Below are 13,859 nucleotides of genomic sequence, written 5' to 3' on the forward strand. Positions count from 1 at the left end.
AGTTTAAAACACGAGTCCTGGGTGACCGAGTTTTGCCCGGTATTTTTTGAGTTTAAAAGACATAAATTTTATCACTAATATAAGAACCATTTAAAATATCTCCACACAAATACCAATTTGAATTTCCCGGTAATGTACTCCATTTGTTAACTACGATATACACCAATAGATAGATATCAGGAAGAGACATATTTTGCAGTTCGTTTCAGTTTTTCCTGATAACAAGGATAAAACGAAATTTTTTAAAAATGAAACCTAACTATAGATCGATTTTTCACCCCAAAATAATAGTTTTCGAGAAAATCGTTGGCGCCGTTTCCGAAATTGCTGATTATTATTACTTATGTAGCTTGCTTTTTCTAAGCGGTACATTTTTAGATTGTGATTCATCTATTTTTCGTCATTAGCCATCACGATAAGCTTTAAAGTGAGGGTATATCATGGAATTGGATAAAGAAATAAGAAAGATATCGCGTATCCAGAAAAAACAAGCTAAAGAAATCAGATATAAGGACATCCGAACGTAGATAATTATTTGTATAGCTTATATGTACTCAAATCTCGTGAGATTATATTACAAAAAAAAAAATTATTTTTCAGCAAATTTGTCTTGAACCACTGTACATAATAAGTTTGGAAATTTTAGTGATTAGATAAAAATGTCCTAAGTCCGTTTCTACTTAAACAATGCAGTTTTAACAATTTTAAACTTAGGCATTAAATCATTCAACAAAACTTCCAACCACCACACAGGATGGATATTTCGAATAAAAATATATACATAGTCAACGAAAATTATTGGATCATAAAAGCGTAGAAATATTTTTGTGTTTACAAAATAATATTCAACCATCATAATGATTATTATTATCCAAACAAAAAAATATAAGGACAAAATAAACGAAGAAGATATTGTCGTCACACAAATCATCATACCAAGCACAAACAAACAAATAAATGTTGCAAAATTTTTATCATGTTAATAAATTATATGGATATGATTTTTATACGACTTTTTTATATTCGAATATGTTTGGTAATTGTGTTTTACTTGACTTGTGTATTATACGAGTATGTAAGATGTTGTAAATAAACAATTCAAAATGTATATAAAACAATTTGTAATAAACATGTTCGAATAAGAATCAATCATATTTTTTGCATTTATTAAATCAGAAAATGAATTGTGAATTTTAAAAATTTGAATATTAAAAAATTTTTTTTCTATAAAAAGTTTACGCCTGTATGTAGCATATTACATCAAAAATAATCGAATAGACCATGATGTAAATATCGTATGCATAATTATAAGTAAACAACAACAATAAGTAATAATAATAAATAAGTGGATAAACAAATTTAAAAAAAATTCATTGAGTTGAAAAAATTGCATTCGTGTCTAGAACTCGAATAGCGTAATTGGTAGGGCGCTTGACATGAATCCAAGAAGTCTGGGTTCGAATCCTAGTTCGAGTGTGTTTTTTTTCAATTCTTTTTAATTAATTATTATTAAAAAATTAAATTGCTATTTTTATGAAAAATCTTCAATCAGACGCAAGTTTAAAACGCTTAACCCTTTTCGATCTTACTTAACTCACATTTCACTCTTGAATCAATAGACCATAGAGAAATGTCATAGGGAACCTGATTTTCCATCATTTATTTTTACTAACATGTGTCTAGATTTTCAATAAACTTTCTATGCTCCTTATCGCACGATATTTGTGAGCTGCTAAGGAGTTAAAACCAAAAAAACTGGAACAGTCACCAAAAACCGACATCTAGGTTACGTAGGAAACTAAAACTTGTTCCATCGATTCAGGTGAATTCATGAATTTTGAGAAAATGTAAAAATCTTTTTATAACTGTCAATTTATATTTTTTGTCAAAATTGTGCTGTGAAGGTTATAAAAAGTTAAAGAAAACAGAGATAATTTGAAGTAAGTACAATGCAATTTTTATGTTATGTCATAATAAATATCCTAATCAAACGAAAGGTAATGAACTCACATATTGGGTTGGCTCCTAAATCAGAAGTTTGTCTTTTTTAAATTAATACTTCAATTATTTTATACAGTAAAAACTAAAATAGTTATAAAATTAAATTCTTTAAAGAATCAAACAAGTATTTGACTTCTTGATTCAGTCAATCTAGACGAAAAAACGGCCGGACCTGGAAAAAATTTCAATGGTGAATCTGAGGTTATAGATAGTTAGGGGGGCATGTAAATAACTTTAAAAAAAATTAAGAGAATTTTTCGTTAAGCTGTTTTTGAGAAAATCCAAAAAAATGGGAAAAAAAAATTTGGAATGCGTTTTTCTCGAAATCTATTGGTTTAAGGGAAAAGTTTTTCAAATAAAAAATGTAGAGGACATTGACAGCTACATTTTATGTCATTGAAGCAACGTCATACGAGTTAAATTACAAAAAGTAGGTGGCGCTAAAGTATCAAAAAAAGTGTTTTTCACGATTTTCATTAAGAAGAAATGATTTTTTTGTAAAAGAGTAAATGAGAAAGTTATTTGACTCAAAATTAGCTTCAACTTTTATTCAAACAAGTTTTATGAAAATATCTTGTAAATGAAAAAAGTAAGCGATATATTTATAATGTACTAAGGTACGAATATGATAAAGATTATTGCAAATATAAGGTACATTTGTAACTCATCACTCATTTACACTCATCACTCATTTACTTGAGAATTTCCAAATTGTAAGGAAACTTACTTTATTTAAAAACTATCTAGTGAATAGGATCAATTTTAATTGTATCTCATTTGGAATTTCGTTTAAGATTTTTTTTTATTTTTGAATATCAAAATCAATATTTTCAAATCTCTACGTACATTTTTAAAGATATATTAAACAGTAGTAGGTACAGTACAAGTATTTATGAATAATATTATAGTCGTTTCGTCATACATATTATTTCAATGACGATTCGATAAATAAAAATAATATTTAATAAGTTATAAGTAAATAGTATAAACTATATATGTATGCATAGTTATTATAAACCAACTATGTACCTATTTATGTATGTATAGATTCGATGTAATAATTTCTACTTAAATATAGTTTATATATTTTATTATGTCCGTTTTAATTTCGCTAAGTATACTTTAAAGTGCATTCTATATATTTAAAGAAACTTACCATATGCTATAAAGAAGATCTGAAGAATGTTTTATTCAAGCCAGAAAACAACATTAATTTGAAGGATCGAAAATGGTTTGAAATAGGGAAGCCAATCCTGTCCTACTTATTCCTACATATATGATTGAAATTTGTGTATGGTTAAATGTCTCAATGTACATGATTAACTGTCTTAAAACCTTCGTCAGGGTACAAGTGAAATTTACAAAGTTTAAGAAACCCCTATTTTACTTCTAAGATTCAGCGATACAGATATTCATCACTTCGCTGCCTTGAATCCTTTACAGCTCATGGAGACTTAAACGGAGATGTTTACAATAACTAGGAATTAAATTATTTTTAAATGGTTTAAAGACGTCTAGTCACGACTAATAATGTCCCGGCAAGGCAAAAATAAGTTAAATTGATCATTTATAGATCAAAATAAGAAACATAAATGATTGCAGCAGATAAAATTCAAAGAAGGTAAATGCTAATACTGATATTATACCAAGTATTACTGTTTAGAAGTTAAATTGGTTGATATTCATTTTCTCAAAATGTAATGTATATTAAATCAAGAGTTCTTTAAAAATATTTTATCGAAGACTAGATTAAACTAAAATTTAAAAGAAGAACGCGCAAAAATATGTTATTGGTACATTATCATTTAATACTGACAGAGTCAAATAATTACAGTTGCAATTAGAACAAAATCGTATCCATATATTTAACATAAAATCGTGAGAGTCACACATTCTAGGTGAATAACTATACTGTACATAACACTATACATTCGTTCAGTGTAAGACAGAAGAATTGACTTTTACTAGTAGGTACTACGTGGTATTTTCGAATAGCATATGAAATACATATTACAAAAGTGATATAAGTTTTGCGGCAGCTCTTATTTGAAATAGTCTTACAGTATTTTTTGCAAATCTAGGGCTTTTATTCGTTAAATTCAGGGAAAATCTAGTTTAATTCATCAAACAAATAAGAAACCAGCCAGAATAGTAAGTGTTGAATGAATAACTACGGTTTTTGTAGACTGAAAACTTTCCTTGTGAAATTGATTGATTTAGTTTCAAAAATCTAAATGCTTCATAGGTTCTCCATGGTAGTTCTTAGACCAGAGACATAAAAATATCAGTTTCAGTATCCCAACATTGATGTAATATAAAAGCAAAAACAGACTTATAATGCTTACTAGAATTATACACATGTTACTTATGTACATAACATGTATGCATAAGACATTGTTTGTAAAATAAATGCTGTTAAATATTCAAAACATAAATACTGATTTATTATTGAATATCTAATTATTCATATGATTGGTTACAAGCACGGACTACAATTTTACTTAACAATTGTATTTATTGTATGACCAAATATAGTTGAGTCCATTTATTATTATAACAAGTTACACATCTTTAATGTAAATTTATGAAAAATTGTACCGGTATTAATTTTTTAAAAATGAATAGAAACAAGAAATATGAAGACTATGAAGAAAATATCTTCGTAAATGAGCAACGTAGGTGAATTGGGTCTTGGGTCCATAGGACCCATCTTGTAAACCGTTAGAAATAGAACAAAAAATATTCCTTATAAAAAAATAACTAACTTCTGTTTGAAACATTTTTTCGTAAACATCACTGTTTACCCGTGAGGGCGCAAATTATCCGTAAATTGTACTGTATGTATTATATAGGAATATCAGTTATCTATGTGTGACATGTATGTATGTGTAATGTGATACAGTAATCAACACTGTCTATCTCAATGTTTGTTACTGTTTGTTTTCACTTGTTTTTAATAAATTTGACGACCAATCACTGAGTCTTTGATAATAAATAATTAAAATAATTTTCGTTTAACATTATTTTTATATTTTTGTATTAATGTTCTAATGTCACTAACATGGAGACCCAAAATTGGGTACCCGAGCGTTTTAATTTGCTGAAAAACGACGTAATATTTTGTAAATTAAAACATAACAATTTTTATAGTAGACTCTACTACAGGCTGATCGGAATTCAAAATCAAACACAGTCAATGTAATTCATGAATATGCAGTGAAAATATAAAAGCAAGAGTTAGTATACTGAAAATTATTTTCAAGAGTGTACTTTTTATCATTAAATTAATTTTTTTAGTTATCACTATTGTAAAAATTTAATTCTACAAATTCGTATGAAAAAACAAAATACTAGATTAGATATTACGTGTTGTTAACTTCAAGGTAGATATGTTTTGTCTAACTCAAATTATAATAAAAGTCGGAATAATGCTGCATATTAATTGTCAGTAAAAGCTGCATTAATCATTAATTAAAAGATGCTCTAAAATTATTGTAGATCTCTACTTAAGGAAATATACTAAATTAAAGGTCTATTAACACTTTAATACTGAAATATTTTGAGTCTTGTAAGAAGAAATTACGTTCATAGATTCGATCTATGAAGAAATGAAAAATAAAATAATATTCGTGGAATCAGATGATTGTTTTAAAAAAAAATCAAGAAAAAAATAATAATGTCAAAATTCAAAAAAAAACAAGCCAATCTCATTGTGTTAGATGCCCCCAATTGAAATCATTTTCCGAACACTTATGAATAGTTACAACTATACAAACCCATTTAGAATAATAATTTCTATTTAACTAACAATTTATGTCATTTCGCAGATAATTTCCGCCCTTTAGAATATACACAGTAGTTAGAGTACTGTTATTTCTATACCGAACATATACAATATACATTTACAAATTGAAAGAGCTATTATTAATATTATTTTAGTAATAAGTTTTTAATCGGACCATCTGCACTAGATATAAAGACACGCTATAATCTATACTTAGTCGGAAGCACAGCAAAACCAATAATAATAATTTAATATTTAAATAATTATTGATTATAGAAAAGGTCTGTAATGAAAACTCAATGTATCTTAGTCGATTAATATCGTAGAATAGACAAATGTTGTTCAAATAATACTTTTCTCAAAAATATGATCGATTATTTAAAAAAAAATGAATTTCAATCATCAATTTTAATTATTCGGGTAAATATTAGATTGGATGATTTATTAGCGAATTATCTACGAATATTGGTGAACGTGGAATTAGGGAATTAGAGAAGACTTTTGACTCTAAATTCTGCCTAATGGACTAACTGGTATAATGTTAGATATCTGTTTAATGTTAGAAGTAAAATTATTAATATTCCAAGTTTGTATTGGGCAATTTCTTAATCAAGTTATTGTATCGATTTAAATAATCTCAGTAAGCAAGAACATTATAATAGGAACTTTGGAAGTTGACATACGCATCTCTAAAGTTGATGTAGAAGCCGTTGTTTGATTGAAATCGAAACCTCTTGCCGTCTTCGAAGTTTTCAATTCATAGTTAGCAGCAGAGGTATCTTTTTTGAAAACATTTCACTAAGACGTACCTCAATGCCGTCTTTATTTCCATAAATCAGAAAATAGTGTCATCTGGCTGGCTCTACATTTGTCTACATTTTCAATGTTGTACTATAGTTTCTATAAATGTCATGTAATTTTTAGTTTGTACTTCAGTTGGGTCGTGCTCTAGAATTTTATATCCCAATCTATCCAGGCCCTGTTCAATATTTTTCAATGGCAATTATCCTTGCCAATCAATACATAGTATAAAACACAGTCGCTTCCCGTTGTCTGAACCTTTCATGTCCCCATGTACCGATGCTTAGATCTTTAAAACTACGCAACGGATTTGAATGCGAGGAACGTTTTTATACAACCAGCTTCAGGGATTGTTTTTATCTGTTAACATTCTTGGGGGTGGAAAGGTGAAGCGAGAGAAAGTGGAGATGAATAATCGCATATTTTCAAACATACCCAATAGGGTGTCCCTTAAATTTCAAGTTCGAAATATTTTTACGCATACCCTCTTAAAACTTTAGAAATGACCCATTATTGCCTAGAAAAAAGTATTAGTCAGTTTTATAAACGGTAACCCGTGCCGACTTGCGATTGAAACTTGTCCATACAAGTTACACTGGTATTGCGATGTGACCTGTATATACGTGTTTATTTTGCCATTTCATCAGTGATTTTTAAGATTAGTAGAGCGCTCTTGTTTATTGCATAAAGATGTCGGTTGAATTACGGAGTGATAAACAAAATATTTTCCTTATCGGACTGCCTTGCCATCAAATAAATGGTGCAAAATTACCATCTAATCGACAAGTTCTCGCTGTCTTATTTTACAATATTCGCGAAGTCAAACTAACTGGCAGTGAAAGTGCAAATCTTGTGATTAGGGAGTGTATTATATTTTGGGAAAAAGCAAGAATTCCTACAAAGGCTTTTCCAAACTGTGTGAAGAAACTTGTTGATTTATATCATGTTTGGAGAGAACTGCAAAAAAATTGTAAGAAAACTCAAATTACGTTCAAAAGCCGTGAAAATAATTTTAAAATTGACCTCGAGAACTTATTTGATTTTGCACATGCTGATGTCTTTGAGAGAATAAAAATAGAGGAAGACAAAGTATTTTTAAAGAAACAAAGAGAGCCAGGTCGACCGGGATGTTAAGGTGGTATAAACAAAAAATTGGCGGATAAAGAAGAAAGAGCTAGGCAAAAACAATTAGAAGAAGAGGAAAGGAGTGTAAGACAAAGAGAGTTATTAGATGTGGCATCTACTTCCGCTACCAATAACTTGGAATGTCTAGAAGATTCGGACGAAGAACAGATTTCGATTTCTGAACTCAACTTGCCAGACGTTCCCTGCCCTGAAAAAAGTTCAAAAAGAGGTAGAAAGAATCTCATAACACCTAAACTTGTCGCAGCTTTAGATCGATGCCAGTTAAGCATAAGAGATTCCGTTTACATTCTTCATGCGGTCATAGAAGCGCTTGGTCTGAGCAGCGATGATTTCCCTATTAACAAATCTTCGATTCAGCGAATTCGTACTCAGACGAGAAAATCCAGGGCAGAAGCAATAAAAACTGACTTTCAAAACAATATACCTGACGTAGTCACTGTCCATTGGGATGGAAAACTATTACCCGGAATGGATGTACGAAGTTCAAAAGAAGAACGTTTGCCAATTATTGCTTCAATTGACGATAGAGAACAGGTTCTTGCAGTGCCAAAACTAGAGAGTTCTTCTGGAAAACATCAAGCTAAAGCTGTATTAACTGCTCTCTTTGACTGGAACCTTCATAATAAAGTACAAATAATGTGCTGCGACACAACAGCTTCGAATACTGGCCGTTTCAATGGAGCTTGTGCTGTTTTGGAGCAGACTTTAGAAAGAGAAGAGTTTTTTGTTATTTAACTTGTTTTTTTTTCTTTCACATAAAACGCTGGATGATTTTGTATCAGAAAAGAGCAAACAATTACTATCCCGACTGCAGATCGACGACAGTTTTCTTCAGGAAGATGTATCTTCCTGGGATGATAATGCTGCTTTTCTGGAAGCAAAAAAAAGAATAAGTCGTTTGAAGGTTGTAAATGACACTGCCGAAAGGGCTGTCAAATTAATGCAAGATTTTAACGGACTTATCACGGCTGAAGAAGAGCAAAAACAATTCTTGTTGCGCTGTGTCCAGGAACATAGAAATTTGTATCCGGACTGTAAAAAATCTACACTAAAGAGAAGTTACCCTAGCTGATTTTTATTATTTTATGTTTTTAAATGAAGATTAATGTTTATCTTATTATATTTTAACTTTTATTCACTCAATTTGTTACATTTATATTAGTTTTACAGCAGACCGAAATATCCGGACAGAACATAATTTTTAATAAACTTTGTAGCTCGGTCGGCACGGGTTGCGATCATGCTAGAAAGATGAAATTTCATATTTGAGTATGTTTTAGCATTTATAAAAAATATAGAGGGTATGCATTTCAAATTTTGAAAAAATAAAAAAATATGTCATATAAGGGACACCCTAATACCCAAGTGGGGTATCAAATAAAAGAGCATTACGTATACATTACAAAACTGTAACCCCTACTCCCCCGGGGATACGGAGGAGTGCTGAAAGTGGGGATGCTGCCCAGCAAAGCGGGTAGTTCACAGCTAGTATCAGAATAAATATATTATGACGTTGTTATCCTTCTGTTTCAAGCAAACTTTTTCGAAAATTTTGAATTGAATTTTAATTCAGAGTGAATTTTAATTTATCCATATCCAACAAACAAACACAACTTAACGAACTTTATTAATAAATAACTTTATAAGCACAAAAAAGCTAATAACATTCAACGTATACGTACGTCGACAAACGATGTTAACATGTTGTATATTAAAAACTGATTTGATATTCAGAATAAAGCATGGGTGTTCATTTAATTATAAAATCATGTCGAATGTAGTAATATGTTCAAAGTTTGTGTGTTTTTTTTTAAGGTGTGACATATTCTTGTAGTTTTTTAATATTTAAATAAATAAATATACACATTTATATATCGACACATTTGAAAGAAATAAATTTCATTATTAAAATGTCGTTGTATGAATATTAATAAATATACTGGGTGTTCCAAACCACCCGTCCAGGCTGATTATTCTGAATAGTTTTCAAAAAAAGTTGAAACGAAAAAACACATATCAAATATTTTTTGAAACTCTATCTAACCATACCAAAAACACCTTCCACCCTCAACCCCTGTTAGGGGTAGGGGGTGTAACTTGAAAAAATCAAATGGTAACCCCTATTTTTTTCTGCAGATTTGAATTCTTCAGAAGAAAAGACAAACATTTTGTCTAAGAAATTTTTCCCGATTTTCGGTAGATCACGCTACAATCGACAAAAAAACGTTCTTTTAGATTTTGCATTAGAATTGCAGTTCAAGTGAAGGCGAGAAAAGTTTTTTGAGTCGAGAATAGTTATTTTCAATTTTGTTTTTGTTTTTTTGAAGAAAAGACTATTCTGTTTTGTTTTTCATATTTTATTATGATTTAGAAAAATTATTTTTGTAAAAATGTTTTTTTTTTATTTTGGAAAGTCTGAAAAAAAATTAAATCTAAAATGATTCATATCTAATTCTTTCTAAGAGCTTTATTTAGTATCCTCCCAATTGTCTAGTGGTTTACCTCAATTACCGCAATTCGACATTTTCGCTTCTCTTTTATTTTCGTTGAATTTCTAACTTTTGTGTTGCTTTTGTTTTGTTTTTGTTTTGGTTCTGTGTGTTTGTGTTTTTATTTTTTTTTCGTTTTGATTTTTGTCATTGAACGGCGCAATTCTTATGCCAAATCTAAAAGAACGATTTTTGTCGATTGTAGCGCGATCTACCGAAAATCGGGAAAAATTTCTTAGACAAAATGTTTGTCTTTTCTTTTAAAGAATCCAAATCTGCAGAAAAAAATAGGGGTTTCCATTTGATTTTTTCTAGTTACACCCCCTACCCCTAACAGGGGTTGAGGGTGGAGGGTGTTTTTGGTATGGTTAGATAGAGTTTCAAAAAATATTTGATACGTGTTTTTTCGTTTCAATTTTTTTTAAAAACTATTCAGAATAATCAGCCTGGACGGGAGGTTTGGAACACCCAGTATATTTAGTAGATGTTAATAACATTTTATGCGCATTGTACCCGGATTTGTACATTTATCATATTAATTACTTAGATTATGTGTATTTATAATATTTTAAGTTTATTAATGAACTTACATTCTTGTTTATTAATTCAGTTTATTTTTAGACGCATTTTCCCCGAAAAAAATTAGTGTATTGTCCTTAATAAAAGGTCATCAGAGGAAAAGGGAATTGCAAATCCCTTTCATTGCTTATACGATTAACTTTTTGGAGTGCCAATATCTTACTCTCACCGCCAAAATATTTGAATGTAGAAAATGTTTTTGACCGTAGTTTCTCGTGGCGCAACTAGAGCACCTATTTGTTCACTTTATTTTTTCTCGCAATAAAATTAATTGTTTTTTTACAATTTACAGTGGAACACTAGAGGGAGTTGTGATTACATTTCAAACGTAGGTAGCTTAGAGAAGTAACCATTAAGAGTGTCAATATTTTTCTTCTGCCTCTAAAATTGGGTTGACAGCTTGAATTTGCCACATTAGGTACCCAAACAATGTAAGAGTAGACTTAAAACCATGACAAAATTTGAAGTTAAATTAAAGAATAAGCATTCAAAGGTTGTTGCCCGTCTCTTTCTTGCAAAATAGAGTTTTATGTGTAATCTCTATGGAAATACTCAACAATGACGTCACTTTTAAGATATTTTCCTCTTTGTTTAACTAGAAGTTTTAAACACTCATATTGTGCGTACTTCTAAAGATTTTCAAAAACCAACTTCACTTTTTTGCTCATGCAAAGAGAATTCTTCATCTGAAGTGATAAAAAAAATGAGTCATTATCCCCATTTGTATGTAGGAATTTTTTTCTGGCAGTTTCTCGTGATTATGCGGTACCTTCAAAGAAGCAGCGAGTACCTGCGAGTCCCGTCATAGTTGACGACGAAGAAATTAAGCAAAATCAAATCAATTATTTTAAAAACTCTGTCTTAGTTCCCCAGGTTAGCACTTTGCAAATGTTCTCCAATGAAAAAAGTATTTAACAACGGACCTCTGTTTAGAAGGTTTTTAGAAAAATGGTCCAATATTTTTCTTTGCATTCAATTAAAAAAAGAATTCATTAGCCAAATAAATAAAAAATTTAACACACTGTTTTTTCTTAAGACGATTTTTTAGGTTAAGATATATTATAGGTTTGATCTGAGGTGGTATACGTACTAGTGTTATGTGTTTAGTTCAATCGGAGTGTCAAAGTTTGGTATCCAACCCCTTTTAGTCTTAAAGGAAAGCGAGCATATAGTCAAGAAATATCAAATATCTCGGACAACATGAATAAAACGGATATACATATCAAAAAGAAAATTGTAATAATTAAATTTTACCAGAAACGTATAAAAATGATATCGTAAGGTTAAATGATTCTCTCCACTTATTATGTGACTAATCTCGTCTACAAGATTTATCGGTATTGGCTCTTCTGCAATTCGATCAGTCATCAAGGGAGGCATGATGGCATGATTGAATTCATTTGCAACGTTTGCATATTTTCGTGTAGATGAATGGCTATTTTATGTGGTATGTAAACATGGATTCTGCTTAATTTGAATACCATTATCATTTTACTGGAAGAGCAGCTCATCAAAAATTGTACGCGACCGTCAAGCACAGCGAATTCAATATATTATGAGTTAAAAACAGTATAAATATTTGTTCCTCATTAGTTAGTTCAAAATTGATTGTAAGTTACAGACCAAAACTCTTTAAAATTAACTACTCCTTAATACATGCCTGTGGATATTACCTTAAAGCTCACAAATTAATTTAATAATTAATAGACTAAATCTTACCTGATTCTTATCGAAATTTCTGAGTTGTTCATCAGAGATTTGTTTCTGATAGAGGGCTCGAGCTAAAGCCCCACGTGGTCGATAATGTTTTAATACCCGTGTAACAGTACTGTCATAGTTATCATCATAATAGTTATTACAAGAAGGAGATGCTGCCGCGGCTGAATGTTCGTCGTTTAATGCACCTGTAGGATTGCACTCAAAATATAAAGTTTTCGGTTCATCATTTGTGTCACTTTTATTCACACAATTTTCATCACTTTTTAAAGAATTATTCATACTGGAAAAGCTTAAAATTAAATAAAACAGATATATTGTTGAAAGAATTGTGAGGTTAGGTAGGATTAAAATATTGAATATATCAACTGATTCACTACGAATATTTACTAGAAAGTAATATTTTAAAGTATTTTTTATATTTTTAATGAAAATAATATAGAATTCACTTAAAAATTTTGACTTTTAATACCAAAAACAATATAAAGTTTATATTTTTGACAGATGACAGTCATACAGCAACCTAAAACAAGCATGGACATATTGCATAATAAATAAACGGTACAGTTTGTTGAACATGTTCAAATGAGTGTACTGTACGTTGATATTTATATAGCCGGCTGAATGAAGTCGGTAAGGTAGATGTTCATATATGTATAGGTTGGTTTATATGGCGAGCTACACAGACTTGTATCATAGAATAAAATAATATACCATACCATTATGATAATGAAAAGTATAATTTTAAAAGAAAAATTTCAGCTTTTCAGCCATTAAAAAATTTTCTTACGTCAGTATTGTATCGAAAAATTTTTTCAAACCATAAAATTGTTAAAAACTTATGAATCAAATTCAGCTCGTAGAAAGTTTGAGTTCGTAAATCAGCAAGATAGGTCAAGTTAGTCTTTGATGTAGGATTCATTTGGTAAACCGTAAGAATTAGTACAAAAGTTTAAATATAAATGTTCCCTAGAAATTTACAAAATTTGAAAAACTCCCGACAAATTTCTCGGGTACGGAACTCTAAACTCGCACTTGAAACATATCTAAGAAAGCTCTACATTAATTTATCGCTTTAAAAGCTTCCTTAAAGCTTTTTCTAAGCTGAAATAATTTTGACGATCATCGCCATTTTTTTAGTTTTTTCAGGTACGGAAACTTAAACTCGCATGTGAAACATAGCTAAGAACACTCTCCATTATATTTCCTTTTAACACCCCTTTTTTAACTCAGGGGTTAAAAAAAATGAACAAATTTTATTTGAAATATGTTTCGTAAATATCTTTGATTTTTTGTGATAATCCAAATTAGGGAAAAATTTAAGTTTTCATTTACTCAAAAAC

At 29.8% G+C, this 13,859-nt stretch overlaps 1 protein-coding gene across 1 annotated transcript in view; it reads right to left on the bottom strand.

The window, feature by feature from the left end:
* The window catches only part of LOC123297431 (protein-L-histidine N-pros-methyltransferase), a 245,750-nt gene extending 232,832 nt beyond the window's left edge, over positions 1-12,918 (bottom strand). The window contains exon 1 of the mRNA XM_044879089.1: positions 12,520-12,918. Within this exon, the coding sequence (XP_044735024.1) occupies positions 12,520-12,798 (279 nt within the window). The 5' untranslated portion in view covers positions 12,799-12,918. The remainder of the gene's footprint in view (positions 1-12,519) is intronic.
* Positions 12,919-13,859: the final 941 nt, after the last annotated feature.

The sequence above is a fragment of the Chrysoperla carnea genome, chromosome 4 (genome assembly GCF_905475395.1).
Source record: "Chrysoperla carnea chromosome 4, inChrCarn1.1, whole genome shotgun sequence".
NCBI lineage: Eukaryota > Metazoa > Arthropoda > Insecta > Neuroptera > Chrysopidae > Chrysoperla > Chrysoperla carnea.